Source organism: Ahaetulla prasina, chromosome 1 (assembly GCF_028640845.1).
Source record: "Ahaetulla prasina isolate Xishuangbanna chromosome 1, ASM2864084v1, whole genome shotgun sequence".
NCBI lineage: Eukaryota > Metazoa > Chordata > Lepidosauria > Squamata > Colubridae > Ahaetulla > Ahaetulla prasina.
The window spans coordinates 71435441-71455250 of NC_080539.1; the positions used below are offsets into that span (position 1 = coordinate 71435441).

Genomic DNA, 19810 nt, shown 5'->3' on the forward strand with positions numbered 1-19810 from the left:
CAAATTATTTTATTTGGAAGCTTTGCAAAATATTGTATTTTATATGTCAGCTTTTAAGACGTATTTTACGCTGTTGATATATATTAAATAGTTCTTCATAAGTTCAGATCTTCCCATTCTGGTTCACCAATATTGTTTACCATTAATTGTTTCTCAAGGCCAGCAATGTGAGTAATACATTTTGTGCCTTTTCTCTTGGTAAAATGATACTAGAGATTATTTTTAGTGTGTCTATGGTTCTGTCAAAGGGAAAGTTAGGTCTTCTATTCAACACAATTTTCTTGTTTTAATTCCTCTTTGCAAATCATTTGCTAATAATGAAGAAGGGTGTGGGAAGAAAAGACACTACAATGCTGTTATTAATTCTGAAGGGGGGAGTATATATTGGTGAACTACTGTGAAGAAAATTTTAATTCTCCTTCTTCAATTCTCTATGTTATTGCTTTTAATAATTCGTTTATAAATCTTTTACCACATTTCAATTCTCTCTCAATCAATAGTTCTATTCCTGTTCCATAGAGCATATAGTACTCACTAAAAATTAATAGAGGCCCCACATCCTAAAACACTTTGATGTCTTTTTCATTCTTAGTAGACTATGCTTCCATTATTTTATTGAAGTGTTTTCTTATCTATAAACTATAGTGTGTCTTGCTATTTTCTATGTATGAATGAATCCCATTGATACTTTTCTATTTCTGTCCTCTTCTTACATATTCCTGTTTGAAAGCCAACAAGAACATTTCTAGCAATCAGATATTTTCCATTTTTATTTATTCATTGTCAGTTTTCTCTCTACTCACAATATGAGCCAATTCCACTAAAATATTCATGACACATGGAATCGCTTGTAAAACTTGTGTTAGATTGACTATCTATGCAACTTTCTCTAGGTTGGATCTTGGAGTAAAATATGTTTAATACTAAAATATTTTTTGAATACTAAAATATTTCTTCAGCATCCTATGCAAAATTTTATTTTATTTTAAAAGATGTCTTTCCTGCCTTACATCTTAAGTGTTTTAGGAAGCTTCCAATGGTAAATTTACCATTAAAATCATATTTCAAAATTGCAACATCATATGAAACATGAAAATTACATCAGAAAACAGTATATAGCAATAAAAATATTCTAAACATATTAAAGAATTGAAAGAGCAAATAAAAATTATAGACAGAATGCTTTTAGAAAAAAAGTAACCTCTTTACTAGCTTCTGGGAAGTCATTGATTGAATAAAAAAGGGCATTCCTGAAAAAATATTCCAAAGCTTAACCATAATTGAGCAAAACGTTTTTCTTCAGTGGTGAAATCCAAATTTTTTTACTACCGGTTCTGTGGGTGTGGCTTGGTGGGTATGGCTTGGTGGGCGTGGCAGGGGAAGGATACTGCAAAATCCCCATTCCCTCCCCATTCCTGGGGGAAGGATATTGCAAAATCTCCATTCCCACCCCACTCTGGGGCCAGCCAGAGGTGGTATTTGCCAGTTCTCTGAACTACTCAAAATTTCCACTACCGGTTCTCCAGAACCTGCTGGATTTCACCCCTGCTTTTCTCCTAATGTCTTTGAGAAGTTTTTGAAATAAGCAAAAGAATCTCCATCCCAGATCATCTTTCTGAAGAGGCCAGCAGACCGATATAGAAGAAAGTGAGCCTTCAAATAATCAGATCCCAAGACTTGAACTAGATGCAGGGAATTTATGGGCCCAAGAATTTTAGTAAGTCCCAAAACTGCTGAAACCTAGTGCTGTTGTTTGCAAACCCTCTCCCAAACCAGCAACACTTTTGAAGTGAACTTTCAACATGCCATCCCAAATTTGGTGTGGTTCTTAAGCTGACTCAATCATAGTATGAGCCCATTGAGACATGGTATCTCTAGTTTCTATGTCTAGAATTACTGTATATATGGAAATAAATCTGATTTCTATCCAGAGTATTGATGCTTGCTTGTTTATAGCCAATTATAAAACTAAAAAGAGATTTCAGGCAGATAATTTAGGAATGAACATGAAGAACATTTAGGCCTAACTAAGAATTATGTCATGTAAACAAGCTGTTTCAGGAAATACACTTGTTACTAAATATATAGAGAAATATGCTTATTCCCATTATACTACCATTTACAGTAAGTCTCATAACTGCTTCCTTCCAAACTTCCAATGCTATTGGCTATTATTTCTTGTTAACTGATAGGGAGAAAAAAAGAATTATGTTCTGAACTTTCATTTCATCATTCCATGACTGTGAAATCTATGTGTCTCACTGCTTAATTGGGGAAAGATGAATGGCTCTGAGGGGAAAATTGTTCCTCTCCCCAAAACAAAACAGACATTCCAGTTTCCCCAAAGGCCTCTCTGCCTTAACAGGCACATGTGGAAACTCCATACATGCTTAGCAAAAACAGAATTCTTTGAGAAAGATGAATTGAAAGAGAATCCTTCTTTATAGGATTATATGGGTCTTCACCATAGGAATATTTTGATGTTATTGGGTGAAATTCAAGGCTGTTATTTATCTGGGTGTATTTTTTTTTCATTCTTTTAATCCTGTGTATATAAGATAGAATTTTAAGCTGTTCAGAACTGATTCACAATGAGAGTGGCAAGTTAGCCTTAAAAATAAAATATTTTAAAAGGCGAAGGGGATGCCAGAGGAATTACCTCCAAATGACCAAGGGAATGGGGGTGTCAGGGTTCCAAGTAACACCCCCTATGAAAGGAGACTCTGAGGCTAGAAGTTCCTCAAAGTTCCATTTTATTAGAGATGCCATATTGGCACATCCGGGAAAACCTAAATCGGAAAGCTTCCAGGTTTTCCCCACCCAAAAGAAAGTCCAAGTCCCTGCCCCAGCACCCACATGTCCATCACATGGTTCAATCAATGCACATCCCAACTGGAGATGCCTCCCAGTCACACCACTTCAGGTGTAGGGCAGGATGTCCTTGACTCTCAGAGAAAAGAATGTTATTATGGCTATATCTTTCTCCAACTCCATACAATCCCCCCTCTCACAGCACTAAATGTGGCAGCCCTGAAGATCCAAAGTAAAATATGGCTTCCAGGACTAACGGGATTTTTCAAGAGGAGCACCTTTCTCTGCCCACACTCACACACACACTTTTTCTCTTTCTAAAAGGGGCTGTCAACTAGTCTTTCTTATTTAGTTTTGATCCTTTTTCATAGGGCCTTCGGAAAGGAGGAACTTCAGTAATGGACAGCAGGGAATATAGCTATCATCTATTTTATTTTGACTTTATTAGATTATGATGATATATACTTTTTCTGTTATTATTCTAAGTCACCTAGAATATCGTGAGTAGGAGACATATGTATTTTGTAAATAAAATCATCTAACATGCAATATGTCAATATGCAGATGTGCATCCAGAGATATCTCTATGACATAATGCCAAAGAAAAGATATTAGGAGGTATGCAATGTAGATGAGAGCTAGGATGGTGCAGTGGTTAAGGCATCAGGCTATGATTCTAGTCCTGCCTTAGGTACAAAGTTAACTGGATGACCTAGGCAAGTCACTCTCTCAACCCTAGAAAGCCGGCAATTGCAAATCACTTCTGAAAAACTTGGCAAGAAAACTGCAGTCACAAATTGGGCACAATTTAATGGGAAGGGGATACAGCATGGGTACATTTGCCATTTTAGGCGAGCTTATGATGCTGATATGTCTCATATTCAGCTGAAAATTACTGTTTGGTCAATCTTATTTGGAAGAATTGCTCTCAGGAAACTGAAGTTGAACCCTGAAATCATTATATGTCTTCTTTGGAATTCTGACTCATTATAATATATAGTATGGCAGCATTCATGTAGACTATAGTGACATGAATCAGTCTATTCACAATGCCTCTCTTTTATATCTCTTTACCTATACATTCATTGTGTCCTCATTTACACTATACTATAAAATAATTTCCATGAAAATTCAGATTTAACTATTTGGTTTATTTATTTATTTATTTTTTTGTTTACATTTATACCCCGCCCTTCTCCGAAGACTCAGGGCGGCTTACAGTGTATAAGGCAATAGTCTCATTCTATTTGTATATTTTTACAAAGTCAACTTATTGCCCCCCCAACAATCTGGGTCCTCATTTTACCTACCTTATAAAGGATGGAAGGCTGAGTCAACCTTGGGCCGGGCTCGAACCTGCAGTAATTGCAGGCTACTGTGTTCTTAATAACAGGCTTTTACCAGCGTGAGCTAAACCGGCCCTTTATCAACGCATATGCCATCTTAATCACAAAGTCACTCTTCATAGCTTATACAATAGGATTAAAAAATTAAAAAAAATTAACATTGACAAATAAAAATAATGAAACAACAAAATCAACAGCTTTTCTAAATACATTTTCTTTCAAGGTAAAGATACATAGATGCACCCAGACATGGTTAGAGCCAAACATAGAGACAAAACATTTGAAAAAAACAGAATCTACTAGACAACTAATTACTCGTTTTCTTATTAAAGCCAGGAAGTATTCAGTGCACAAAGCATTCTTAGTGAAAATACTTTACAAGAACAGAAAAGGAGCATCTGTGAAGACAAAGATTCAAGGATACTTAAATGTTTAATTCCAAGCATGTGTCCTTGGATGCTTGGAGAAGCTCAAGAAGATAGTTCAATGGGAATTAGTCTGCACAGAATACAGACCTAAGTGTTTGTGAATATCATGAGATGGGTACAGATTTGACATTACTCATAAAGGTTGCTCTAAGGAGACCATATGCTAAATAAATAAATAAGGCAGCTGACAAGAAGAAAGAGTTCCACTATAATTCTAAGGAGCCAAGAGAGGTAATTGAAGCTCTTTCCCACTGAAGCCCTTTGGGGTGATGGATACTCAGTGCCTTCACCTGTGTGAATGAAATCATTTGGTTACTGAAGAAGCTTCTTGGATGAGAAGCAAAACATCTTCAAAGAAAAACCAGAAAGTCCAGTTGCCTCTTGAAAAAGCACCTTTGGGACAACCATGACCTGGATGACTGAGCTTTGCTGGCTGAGGAACTCTGGGAGTTGAAGTCCACAAGTCTTAAAAGAGCCAAGTTTGCAGACCCCTGTCCCAGACAAATCATTTGGTTACCTTCTTTCCCCTTTTCTTAGAGTTTCACTTTGGATATTTGCAGCATTCTGCTTGTGATATGGGAAATGATGTAGTTTTCCCACCCAGTCTTACTTTCCTCAGATGGGAAAGTGGGAGGAGATAAAGGCAAAATCTCAAAACTGAGAACTATTCGCTGTTTCTCCTTCAGCTCCACTGGCAGCTAATGTGAGGAATGAGGTCATTGCTGGGTCCTGCACAGGTTCCTCCATGGACTGAGAATCTCTAATAAGGCTGCCTCCATTTTCCCCAGCATTCTTGCCTGGCTGTGTATTTTACTAACTGCTCCAGATTAATATAGGACTGCAGCTCCAGGATGGTGTGTTCATGAAAAAAAGAATTGGGGGGAGGGAGAAATAGAAAGATAACAAGATATTTACGGGACCGCCTGCTGCTACCGAATACCTCTCACCGACCCGTGCGCTCTCACAGAGAGGGACTCCTCAGAGTGCCGTCGGCGCGACAGTGTCGTCTGGCGACGCCCAGGAGAAGGGCCTTCTCTGTGGGGGCTCCCGCCCTCTGGAACGAACTCCCCCCAGGACTCCGTCAACTTCCGGACCTCCGAACCTTTCGCCGCGAGCTTAAAACTCACTTATTCATCTGCGCTGGACTGGGTTAGTTTTTTTAAATCTATGGGTTTTTAATGGGTTTTTATCCTAAATTTTTAATTTTAGCCAATTTAATAAGTTTTTTAATTGTCTTTTAATTGTATTTATAATGTATTGTGTATTTTTTATCTGGCTGTGAACCGCCCTGAGTCCTTCGGGAGAAGGGCGGTATAAAAATTTAAATAATAAATAAAATAAATAAATAAATAAATAAATAAATAAACAAGAGAGCAGGGTAGGAGATAATGTCAAAAGGCTTGTATGCAATGGTGGGCTGCAACCGGTTTAACAACCGGTTTGGTGTGTGCGCACTTCGCTCACACATATGTGCTTTGTTTGCATGCGCATCTAACACACTTGCACGCACATTCCAAACACAGCAATTTGAAGCTCAGCTGCTTACCTTCTGAGACAGCCCCAGTAAGTAAAACAGCGGAGGCACAGAAATCAGCTGTGCCACGCGAATCAGCTGAGCCAGAAAAAGGAAATATAGGACAGGATAGGGTGGGGGGCAGGGCGTGGAGCCAGCTGATCATTGGACCTACCAGTTCACCCGAACTGGTCTGAACCGACTGAATCCCACCCCTGCTTGTATGAAGAAAAACCTCCCAGATTGAGGAATTTCAATGCTGTTGTTTCAGTGTAGAAATGCCAACATCAATCATGCAAGAGAAACATTTTATCTTGCATTACACTTAGATAAAATAAACACCAATTTATATATAATTATATAAAATAACACCAAGAGCTAAGGCTAAACATTTGAGAATGGTTTAAAATAGTAGAACTCTATCGCTTGTTCAAAAGTTATTAATCATAGTTTCCCAGGTTATATTCCAGAAGAGTTCTTGTAAATTTGATACTTCACAAAAGGAAGAACAAACCAATGGGCTGCACAGTTCAGAAGTGTATTTATATGGAAAGTATATTTTTCTTTATCTGCTCTTATAAGTCTGTTCTATCTTGCTTTTATGTGTTTGTGTGGGATAGCAGTTTTTCCCCCCACAGATTATAGAAAGTAGGGATATCAAAAAAAAGACATAGTTTGCATCATATATTTCACGGGATATTAGATCCATGTGAGTTTTTTTTTCTTTTACAATTAATTTTTAATTATTTATTGATCCAGTCTGAATTAAGTTTCCCTGAAGATATGATAGGAGCAGACTGGTTGAGAACACTCTAAGCAAGATGGACTTTTGAAAAACAAGCCTCCCATAATAATTGGGGTTAACAGCTTCCCACTTATATTAAATTAACTAATACTTTAATGCAATATATGTAATTTAATGTGATTTTAATTCTAATGGTACTGTTGCTTTTTGCATCTGCATTTGTTTTCACATTTGCATATATAATCGTGCAAACAATGCAAGAAAACTTTCAAACTATGGGAAAATGCTGTAAGGGTTGATCTTTAAACCTGATATCTAAAGGCCAGTGGCCTCTATGGATGCCTAGATATAAATGAATTATATGACTCTATCATGCACACAGTTCACTTTTCTACAAGACCATGAAGTACAGTTTTATAAAGCCAAGCTTGCAGATTATAAGATTACTGAAAAGTAAAATGCAATTCTACGAGTCTTTTATTTTACAGATTTGCAAACAGAGCACGCACAGAGGAGCCATCAGTAAAATCAAAGTCATACCATGTCTGAAAATTATGCTGTGTGAATTGGACTTCACACAGCTGAGTATATCAGATATAAAGGAACAGTTATCCCTAAACTTAAGATAGCTGTCTCCCTTAGTTCAGTAAAACAGCCCTTCTTCTTTGATGCTGGAATTTACCTTGTTTTTATTATAAGAGCTGATGTTATTCTCAGGAAACAGTAAAGTGACACGTATGAGTGTTTATAAAAGTTTTTGCTCCTGTGTGTGCTTTGCTTGGTAGGAGATCAATAGAAAAGCAGAAATCTAGGGATGCCATGTGAATCCCCTTTGCATTAAAATGGACCCTAGCAAGATTCCAGAAGCGTAATGTTTCTTCCTCATTTGGTTTCAGTCCTGGAGAAGCTTTTCTATCCTAAGTAGCAGTCATGCAATCAAGGGAGACTTCCTTAAGCTCTATTTAAAAGAGCAGAAGCAAGCAAGTGAAGAGAAAAACAAGAGTACAACCTGCTTGAAGATGCACGAAGAAGAACATAGTTACTCAAGGAGCTTGGAGTTTAATCATCTTGAGAAATAGCACCAGCTGTACTACACAGCTGAATTGCAAACTAGAATTGATATAAAAAATTAGCATTACTTGTGCTGCTTTTAAGTATTAATACAGAGTGGGCCAAGGATTGTTTCCTAAGACTGTTGCATAGACGCAAAAGAGCACTGATATTTCACTTCATACATGCAAACTATTTCTTCAATCAGGATCACGCAGTTCCAAATTGCTTGTTAAACTACAAGAAACAGGTACAAACTATTTGGAGGTGGTACAATGTTTCAGAGATACAGGATGAGTCTTGTCTTTCTCCTCCCTCTTTATTTCCAATCCAAATCAGAGACCTCTCAATTTCTATTAAAAACTTAAATAATCATACAAAATGTATATGCATAAGATCCTGTATCAGAAGGATCTTGACCATGCGGTGTCTAAAAGTGGCTATTTAAATAAGTACAACATGTAGAGGTAGCTATGTTCATCTTTTGCAGCTCCCCACCCAAAAAAAAATATGTAATTACCACACATCTTGAGTGTACATGTACTTCTGAAACTCTGAATTGGTGGGTTGTGGACAACAATAAGTTGATCTGCAAGACAGTCTCTAGATTAAAGACCGTAGACTGAGTAGACCAGTTTAAGCACATCTGTGATACAATTAGGAAAGGGATTGCTGCATGTGACACATGTACAACTAAAGCTACTTTCTCTATGTAGTACTAATAAAAGTATTAAATAAAAACCTTGACTCACTGAAGCACAGGTGTCAAACTCAATCACGTCTCATGACATATTGTGATGGTTTTTGCCTTTGTGGAGCCGGAGTGGTCATGACCTGCACGTGACGCATCCAGGCCGCCGGCCACCAATAGCCATATAGAAGTCAGTATCTATGAACTTCAGTCCTGAGAATATGCTGCTCAGATTTTGGCTCTTTAGCAAGTCACTAAGAAACATATGAATATAGGAAAAATCATTGTATATTTGTTGATATAGATATGGGATAAAATGGATGGGATATAGATATGGGATAAAATAGAAGGGATAAAATGAATAGGCCTGAATTAAGATATGTTTTGCATAATAATAGAGAGATAATTACTGAATAATATAAATCATGAGTGCTTAGTGAACGGTTCAAGACTGGGCAGGGAATAAGACAAAGGTTTTTCATATCCCCTTGTTTGTTTAATATATTTATGGATAAATATTGTGGTTGTGGTAAAGATGTCTTGATTAGGAGTGTAAGTGCATTATAAACAAGCAGTGACATGTTGCTGGATAAAAATCCAAATGTTTTGCTATGAATATTAGAAATACTGCTTGATGAATTTAGAAGTATGAATCTGAAAATTAACATATCAAAGACCAGGATGGTTGTTTGATAAGGAAAATAAAATAGAACGATGGCTCAGTGGGTAGACTGGTATCAGAGGACAATTTTTTTTAGGTTGGTCAAATAGTGCTTCAACTTTAGCCGGTTTAGCTCACGCTGGTAAAGCCTGTTATTAAGAACACAGTAGCCTGCAATTACTGCAGGTTCGAGCCCGGCCCAAAGTTGACTCAGCCTTCCATCCTTTATAAGGTAGGTAAAATGAGGACCCAGATTGTTGGGGGGGCAATAAGTTGACTTTGTAAAAATATACAAATAGAATGAGACTATTGCCTTATACACTGTAAGCCGCCCTGAGTCTTCGGAGAAGGGCGGGGTATAAATGTAAACAAAACAAAACAAAAAAAAACTTCATTTTATTTTCAGCAAAGTTAGAGACCAAAAGAGAGCTGGTCTAGGGAAGAAATGGCTCATCTCATTAGTCAGGCAGATATAAGGACAAATATACATGTGCTTATGAGCAAGAGTAGAAACATAGAATAACAGAGTTGGAAGGGACCTTGGAGGTCTTCTAGTCCAACCCAACACCCCACCCCCCCGTTCAAGCAGGAGACCCTCTACAACTTCAGACAAATGGCAGTCCTGTTTCTACTTAAACACCTCCAGTGATTGGGTACCCATGACTTCTAAAGCAATGTTAAGAAATCTCTCCTCAGTTCTAAGTTGTTACTCTCCTTGGTTAGTCTCCATTTCAGACAAGTGGCTGTCCTGTCTCTTCTTAAACACCTCCAGCGATGGAGCACCCACGACTTCTAAAGGCAAGCCCTTCCCCTGATAGTTTTCAATGTTAAGAAATTTCTACTTAGTTCTAGGTTGCTTCTCTGCTTGGTTAGTTTCCATCTATTTTAAACAGAAGCTGTTTACACACAGGAGAAAGGGGACACTTTCTCACCACTGTGTGGTTCTGACTTTTTCTCATCCTTTGCACGCACCATGGTTTAATAAATTAAAAATGGAAGCATGCATATTTACAGTATCTCCCTCAATATACCTGTTGTATTTGTAAATCTTAGCTTAGCACCATGTGTGAATCAGGGCACTATGGGTTCTGTAACAAAACACAACTAAAAGAAAGCATGACATAGAGTTATAGGTGAACCAAACCAGTGTGACAACTTCAGTTCAGTCCAAATCTCTCAAGAGAAATTCACCACTGCAGGTTGAATTAAAATGGGGAGAAAGTTGAAGGAAGGAAGGATCAGATCACATCCTTTTGTCCAGCGGTGAAATCTGAATTGGTTTACTACTGGTTCACTGGCTGCACATGTGCGCTGTGAACACGCATGCACAGTGTGCACCACGCACCAAAAGCAAGGTGCGGGCGTGCACTGCACGCAAAAAGGAAGTCTGGGGTAAGTAGAAAAGCATGCGGGGTGGGGTGATCAGCTGTGGCGCACAATCTCTTTTTTTACTTCTAAAAGCATATTTTTTACAACCTATTTGGCCGAATAGGTTGTAAAAAAATACTTTTAAAAGTAAAAAAAATGGCTCTGACGATTGCACGGCTCAGCTGCAATCGTCAGAGCCTCATTTTTTACCTTTTAAAAGCATTTTTTAAAAGAAGCAGCAAGCGGGGACACGGGTGACCAGGCATCGGGTGGGCATGGGCAGGGGGGTGGGGCAGGTATTTTTGGCACCGGTTCTCCGAACCACTTGCTGCCATCACTATTGGATCGGCCGAACTGGGACCATTTCACGCCTGCTTTTGTCCCAAAGTTGATGAATCCTTATATATGCATTTAAGTGCACAAGACAAGCTGAGATTGTCCATGTTGCCTTAATAGGGCCTCTGGTGGCTCAACAGACTAATGCAGACTGTTATTAACACAGCTGCTTGCAATTACTGCAAGTTCAAGTCCCACCAGGCCCAAGGTTGACTCAGCCTTCCATCCTTTATAAGGTAGGTAAAATGAGGACCCAGATTGTTGGGGGCAATAAAAGTTGACTTTGTATATAATATACAAATGGAAAAGCAATGAAGACTATTGCTTAACACAATGTAAGCCGCCCTGAGTCTTCAGAGAAGGGCGGGATATGAATTCAAATAAAAATAAAAAAAATATAAGGAGCCCTGGTGGCACAGTGGTTAGAATGCAGTGTTGCAAGCTAACTCTGCCCAGAACCAGAAATTCAATCCTGACCAATTGAAGCTTGACTCAGCCTTTCATCCTTCCAAGATTGATAAAATGAGGAGCCAGATTGGTGGGGCAATATGCTGACATTGTAAACTGCTTAGAGAGGGTTGTAAAACACTGTGAAGCGGTATATAAGTCTAAGTGCTATTGCTATTGCTATTATTAATATGGACTTTCTGAAAACACTACAGTTTTGATAAATGAATATGTACTATAAATGCAAAGTATGCTTGTAGCAAAAATCATTAATATTGTGTAAACCAGGATTAAGTCCAGCTTTTTGTTTGCATATAAGACAGTGGCAAATAGAACATCTGCTCCATAATTTTATGAAAGTGCTTACTATATTAGTTACAAACTTCTTATAATCTATTTGATAGAAAGTATGGCCCAAGTACATTCGTCGACTGAGTTTTCATTATTACAGAAGTTAAAAACAATTGCTACATTTTAAATTTTAGTTTATAAACTTGTGAGACTCTGAGGACTCAACATTCTTTTCCATATTTTAGAATTTTAGCACTAGGTCAAGCATATGCAGGAATGTGCCAAATGCCAGCAGCTTTTACTCTGAATAAACAACTCCTAATTGACAAAGAAAAGAGAAGATATACTTGAAATACAAAGCTCATAAAATTCCTTCAGCATTCAGATTCCATAACTATCTATTCTTACCTAATTTAATCTTGCCTTATATCTCTGAATCACAGCTGAATCACAGGGACTTGCCCCCTAAATCCATTTCTGTGAGGAAGATGGAAAAGGGCATGTTACAGGAATACCTCCTGACTGACTTGAAGGTGCCTCAAAGCTATGAACTTCGCTTGACACCCATAACCCGGTTTGGGATGGGGGACATTGCTACTCGCATCATCCACTATATAGAACGTGAGTGTATCTTTCTCTCCATTACTTGACAGTTTTTGAACCCCCAAAGGCAGGTATTAACTAAAGGAAATGTATTTCTTTTGACAAAGTCTTAATAGACCTGCATTATTCAGAAAAACTTTTTTCCGCTGATCTTCCCCATATATATTGAACAACAAATCTCAAAATTTCCTGGTGGGAAATTGTAAGAGTTATATCTCAACAACTCCAGAGATCAAGGTGATTTTTTAAACATCACATACAATATGTGCTACCCAGAATTTCTTTCAAGTAAACTGGTCTCAGTGTTTGATCACCATCACCAAAGCAGCAGTTAATGCGAAACGTGTCATCAGTTTGCTCCCAACTATTAGGTTACGTGGTGATTTGTATCCATGAATCATTTTTCAGTGGGAAATGAATAAACAATACATAGTTCAATGACCAAATAGCATCTTCGGTAAGTGTATTCAATTTAGAAAGATACCATCAATCAAATCTTTATTATGATCATAGACTACTGAAAGGTACAAGGTCCAGAAGAATTTGTGAGCCTTGACTTTAGTTTCTAATGAATATCAAACTTTTTTCTATCACACATTTTACTGATTTGTTAGTATGGAATATAAAGTTGGGAATTGTTTCATGCTCATACAATGTAGCATTTTAATGGGAAAAAAAGGGGTATCAAATTCTTTAGACATGGAGCTTTCTCCTACATCTTTTCATATAAAATTTAGTCTAATGACATGACGGAAGATACAACCTTTCCCAAATATTGACATCCATTCTTTCAAGTTATCTTAATTCCCACCTAGTTCCATGAAAAAATAGGATTCTTTGATGTTTTCAATCCCATGTAAACCACCCAGAGTTGCTTGATGAGTGGATGGATGGATAAAAAATAAATAAATATAATACATTTCTTATTTCTCAAAAAGAACCCAATTTCTTGTGGCCAGTCTCTGTTGGTGCAATTTTCAAGGTTTAAATTGTAAATTGTCTGCATTCAATCTCAACTTTCAATCTGACCAGAACAGAAGGATACAGGTATTTAATCAGATCAAATCCAGGTACTTGGTTTTTTTCCTCTTCAATCTTTAAATGTGTTCATATAAAAGTATTTTTATAAATCTATTTCTGTTTCCTTTCTCAGCAATCAGCTACCCTAACCCAGTAGGTAAGTGAATATTCCCCCATGCTTTCTTTGTCTTTTTATGTATCCTGCTTCTTAGAATTGAAGTGGAATCTTAATAGTGAAAAACATACTTTGAAACTAAAATTTATTGAAAATCAATGCTTACCACATATAGTAAAATAAATGTAAAACACCTAGAATAATTTTCACTTATACCAAGCCACTATTTGTTTTCTGGATCAATGCCACTTTTATATGATTTGCATTTCCAAAGAATTTTATTCAAGAAGAAATTCTTTTAAATGTATCTAATAAATGAAGTGTTTACCAACAAAGAATCAGCTGAACCAGAGAATACAGCCAGACATAAAGTAAGATGCTTTATGCATATATTATGATGAATGATGTATGTAGTGCCTAAGCTTAGAGGTAGGATTAGTGTTTTTAAACAAAAAGTAACAGGAAATTAATGAAGACAATTTGATCTATTTGTGTTGAGCGCTACTTTATTGCTCAAGCATATTTCAAAGCAATCTTCTCAGACTGGCAGTTTGCCCCCAGAAAGACTAGGTAAGGTTCAACAGTATTCAAGGAGAGTCAGTCCTTGCCTTCTTATGTCTACATAACAATTCCAGACCAGTGGTGGGTTGCTACTGGTTCTACCTGAATCGGCAAACCAGTAGCGGCAATGGCAGGAGGCTCCACCCACCTGCGCAGCACACACACGAGCATGCACGCACGAGCAAACCAGTAGCAACGGGTTTTCAAACCCACTACTGTTCCAGACTAATCCCCACTTGATCCCTCCTCCCGAATGTTACAGCCTCTCTCCAACAACTTGATCATAACAAACTGACCATTAGATGGCAATAAAGAGTCAGTTTCCTTGCCATTTAATGGTTGTTGAGACTGTTACAGCTTTACAGATTACAGTAGCTTTAACTTTTCTGAGGTTACACTCTTCATCCATCAAGTTCCACTGTTGTCTAATGATATTGGCAACACATCTCCAGAGTTCCATCACCTGCTGCTGAATCATTTTAACTAGAGATCTACAAGCAAATCATTTATTTGTACCCACTCTATTTGTTGTGCCGGTGAATATGAATGTAGTTAATCTAAGAGGAGGATGCCATGCAGAATTATCTGAACTTGATCAAGGCTCTGACCCACCACACACAGACCATACCTATAAAGGCTACAGCCTTTAGTGTATTTATCTTGAGATAAACATACAGCTACATAAAGATCAATAGGAAGAGAAGAGTCACAATATTCTAGTCAGGCTTAGTTACTTCCATGAGTCAAGTTCTTGTTTCAGTTGTATGGTTCACTTGCAAAAAAATAAATAAATCCAAAACTGAATCACAGAAAGAAAAGAAAGTTGATGTTGGTGGTATTGCTGTTCTTGTATATATGTAGTTATTTACAGATCTACTTATCATCTAGGAAAGCCAACATTTCCTCTGGTATTTAATGCTAGAATCTCACTCTATTCATAATGTATGTATTGATTTGCCTTGAACTATAAGCTCTCATTATCTTCAAAATGCCATGTCCCCAAGAGTTTTGAATGGACAGAATGATTCTAAAGGAAAATGATTATTTGGGACAGTTCAGAAAACTGTGGAGTTTGGCTGTAGAACTGTGCTCTCCAAATAATGTTAACTCTTTATTATTTAGACAAATAGAAACTAGGCTAGAATAATAATGGGGAATATGGAATAGTCCATTATAAGTTTTGACTTTGAATAATATTTTACATATAAAAATTATCTTTGTGTATGAATAATTTAGAAAAACAATACATATTTCTGCTTTGCTGAGGATTCCTTAGTCCTTCAAAAAGTTATAAAATACTTCTTAATATCAAAACTGATATTATCTATCTATCTATCTATCTATCTATCTATCTATCTATCTATCTATCTATCTATCTATCTATCTATCTATCATCTTTATCATACACCCAACAAAGCCAATCATATTCTTGGCTATCCAAGAATCTTTAGTGGCATCTAAAAGATCCTCCTTAAATAAGCCTCTTAAATAAGCAAAAGAGGGTAGTTCATTCCGAGATAGTTTAGTTCCATTGCTGGAGTTTTTTAAGAGATTGGACATTTATATGAAATGTTACAGGGTTTCCTGCTTGAGCAAGGGGTTGGGCTAGAAACCTCCAAGGTCCCTTCCAACTGTGTTATTCTGTTATTATGTTAAGATTTGAATTCAGGGCCTTGGATTCTACTATCACAGAGTAGCCTGCATCAAACTGAAAAACATTTTCCTTTCAAAATGCTTCAGTTTCTCAGTTCCCACAATGTAAATGCTGCTGCTTTTCTCATTAATATGATTGACCCTTCCATTGAGTCCTTTGTGGGAAATGACTTTTAAAAAGTTAACATAATGTGTCTCTGGATTCTGTAATACATAATACCAAGAAATGACTCCATCTTGGAAGACTAGAAACATTTTCTTTCTATCTGTTCATTTCCACCATATTTTTGTAAAACATAGACCTAAGCCAATATGGCGACCATTTTCTCTGCATGTGCCTTTATCTTGTTCTTTTAAACCAGGGGTGTCCAAACTTGGTCCCTTTAAGACTTTTGGACTTCAACTCCCAGAGTCCCTCAGCCAGCAAAGCTGGCTGAGGAACTCTGGGAGTTGAAGTCCAAAAGTCTTAAAGGGACCAAGTTTGGACACCCCTGTTTTAAACCTTTTTTCCCTTAATTTATTTGGCCCATCCATTCACACATTTCAATCTCTCTAAGCTTATAAAACTGTCAGGATTTCTTGTTTGGTTGGTTGGTTTTTGTTTCCCCCTCCTCCCACCGCAAAAAAGTGAAATATTCCTCCTAAAGGACCATTTGTTAAATTTGTATCCTGAGGTGCTCCTGCTAAATACTAAAGTCCTTTTTGAAGGACTTGCTAGTACTGATTATAAAGCTATTCCTTCTGCATCATAGTTTAGTATACTGCAACAAAATGATGAAATACCATCATGCAAATGGTTTGACTTAAGTACTTGAATCAGAGGTCAAGACCCAAGTACGTGATGACCTCACTGAGAGTGTGTTTTTATTTTGGCATCATCATGGTTTGCTATAGACACTGCTGTTGTTAAGGACCCCCAAGATATATTTGCCCATTAAATGGCATGCTAGCAATAATACTATTAAGAGATGATAACAATGATAATGATGCAAATAAGCAGTATTCAACATTTGGGGACTTTTTGTTCATTTTCATTTTCAGGTATCTTACATGTAAATAATTGTATAAAATGACAAAAATAATGCTGTTGCATGTCTGGTGGACCCACATACAGAAAAAAATTCAGTTTGTAGATAGGTGTATGGTTTGAACCTTTTACATTCTTTTATGTGCTATGTTCTTTAACCTTCATGAATGAGCTTGCAGTTGAACTAATTTCAGACCACTTGCTATAAAACACAGATTCTGCAAAAGCAGATGCCAGCCTTAAAATGGAAAACAGCTTGAAGTAAAGGGAAAGTGTACAAATAATCAGTTAAAAGACAAAGGTACCTTGACAAGTGTCTGTGCTTACCTAAACAGCCAACAGACAATAGAAGTTGTCAGCTTTGGCACTGATAAATAAATTGTTTAGCAGAACTGTTGTGGGTATGAATGGGAACTTCCACGTCTTCTCTTCCCTTATAGTAAAAAAGCAAAAATTAAATCCCAGAAATTGTTGGGTTTCAAAGAAGATAGAAAGGGCCATCAGTGGGTGTCCTCTATTTCTGGCCACACAGACAGGACTATTTGTGCTGCTCATTACAGCCTAATGCTTGCATGGTGGGAATGAGTGCTGATCAGGCAGAACCTAAGGTTTTCTCTTGAAAACACAGTTTATTACTTGATAGATATGCCCAAATTTGTTCCATTTCATTGTTGTATCTTTACTTTTCCTTCTGTGCAGAGATAAACTTTTATATTAGTTTCATTTAGCATTGGCAATAAATTCAGTTTAGAATTGAAATCAGTGAAATTAAAGTGGAAGATGCAAATTGAAGTCTTCTAGTTGAGCAAAGCTTCTGGTGAGATTTTTCGTAAGAGAAATAGTGAAGCCGTTTGCCTACAGTGTAGCCTACAGCCCTGGGAATTTCTGGGGAATCCTTATGGAAATATTAACTAGACTTTACCCTACTTAGCTTCTCCAAGAAATTTTCTACTGCCATACATGGACACAAAGCAACTAGTGACAAATTCTGCTTTGTTGAAGGCACTGGAAAGAAGGAAGAGTGCTTTTATCTGATAATGTTCACAAAAATCAACCAATAATGGCAGGGTTTCTTGTAGGAAGTAGGATTATAGCTTATACGCTTAGAAATTCAAAATTAATGCACCATCTACAGCTGAGATTATGCAGTGGGATTGGCTGAAATGAACAAGCCTCCCTCACAACTTTTAAAGCCATTCTGTGCCTTAATCCATATAGCTGCAATTGGAGTTCAACCATCTTCATGCCAATAATGTGTTGGAAGATCTGTTAAAAAGCTCACTTCTGTCCCAGCATCTCAGACCTGGACCTAAAACAGATTGTTTTTATGATTTCTCAGTCTCAGATCTCCTGCATGCATGTTCTGCTTCTTCTCCAGTTACAGATGCTGGGCAGTCCCTAGCACTCAGCATTATAAACTGTGGCTAATTTGGATTAGGATGCTAATTAGAAATGAATGGACCGCGTAGAGAGCACTTAGTCAGGGTTAATTAGCGGCTAAGTGGCCAGCCAAGCTCCCTTTGGCTGCTGTGTTTACTTCACTGGCAGGAATTTCACCAGCCAGCTGAGTTTTCATGTGGTCTTCCAGTGCAAGTGCTCAGCAGAACTTCACCAGTGGCTATCCTTCAGTTCTAATCAATAAATTACTTCAAGCTGGTCCTTCACATTCAGCCCAGAGCCAAGCTGAATGAGCACCCATTTTATTGAGTTTAAAACTAAGTCCTGTTCTAACTTGAGAGAAATGGATGTGGAATAAAATGAAGGAGGCCAAAAACAGGCAGAGAAAGAGGAAACGTGTCTGCTCAATATTCCAAAAAAAGGTCTTGAAACTCATAAACACACAATTTAATGGAGGAAAATGTAATATGCATAGAAGCCCTTCTCCCGGGGTGGGCTGCTGGGGTTCTCAGGGGTTCTGGAGAACCTCTAGCTACGATTCTGTAAAGTTTGAAGAACCCCCAAATCCCACTCCTGGCTGGCCTCGCCCACCCGTCCCCTCCCCTCCCTTCCCAGGAGTCCCTATATAGCCTGTTTTGGATGCAGGTAAGTGCAGGGCACGTGCAGAGCAGAGGTGGGTTTCAGCAGGTTCTGACCAGTTCTGGAGAACTGGTAGCGGAAATTCTGAGTAGTTCAGAGAACCGGTAGTAAAAATTCTGACTGGCCCTGCCCACATCTATTCTCTGCCTCCCAAGTCCCAGCTGATTAGGAGGAAATGGAGATTTTACAGTATCCTTCTCCTACCACGCCCACCAAGCCAAGCCATGCCATGCCTGCCAAGCCACACCCACAGAACTGGTAGTAAAAAAATTTGAAACCCACCACTGGTGCGGAGGATTGGGGAGGGTGAAAAACAGGCCTACCAGACATTTGGGCCAGTTTCCGGCCTCCAGAGGACCTATGGAGCCTGGGGAGGCCGTTTTCATCCTTCCTCCCTCGAGGAAAGTGTCTGGAGCCCATGGAGAGCAAAAATCCCCCCCCCGCCACCATGGTGCAGGAGGCCAACTAGGCCACACCCACCATGGCCACGCTCGCCCAGCAATCGGGCAGAGAACCCCTTGCTAAAATTTGTGAAGCCCATCCCTGTCTTCTCCTCAGTTTTCCATCATTCCCAGGTATTCAGTTTATATAAAGAGATTCTGCCACTCTCCTCCCCACTTCCTAGATCATAAGCATCAGTGAGTATTAAACTACTTGAGACCAGGAAAAAAATTACTAACCTCACTTACAATCATGGTACCCATTTTTTTTAAGACTTCGCATTTGATTGTTTTGCTCTGTATATTTTTTTAAGGCTCTGATCCTTTTATTCAGGGCTATTCTCTTATTGGATTAACTTTCTTTATGCGTTCCATATAAGATCAATTTCCATCTCTTTCCACTACCTTATGTTGGAGTATCAATTAGATTTTTTTCATCCAGTCCTGGATTGATGGGGTATAGCGTATGTAAAGAAATTTGCAAACCGTTATTTTCCTTTCAGATTATGACACCTTAGGGGTCAACATAGGCCACTGGGTTTATTTCTTGAGGTATTTTTGTGCCAACTTCCTGAGAATTATGAAGGTATTATCTGAGAATTCAAAAAAAAAAAAACCAGTATCATATATTAAAGCTTTTTTAAAGAAAAATACTGAAACAATACTC

At 37.9% G+C, this 19810-nt stretch overlaps 1 protein-coding gene across 1 annotated transcript in view; it reads left to right on the forward strand.

Moving 5' to 3' along the window:
• Positions 1-19810, forward strand: part of MDGA1 (MAM domain containing glycosylphosphatidylinositol anchor 1) — a 348213-nt gene that overhangs the window by 271112 nt on the left and 57291 nt on the right. Inside the window, exons 11-12 of the mRNA XM_058178574.1 lie at positions 12131-12308; positions 13444-13467. Coding sequence (XP_058034557.1) covers positions 12131-12308; positions 13444-13467 — 202 coding nt within the window. The remainder of the gene's footprint in view (positions 1-12130; positions 12309-13443; positions 13468-19810) is intronic.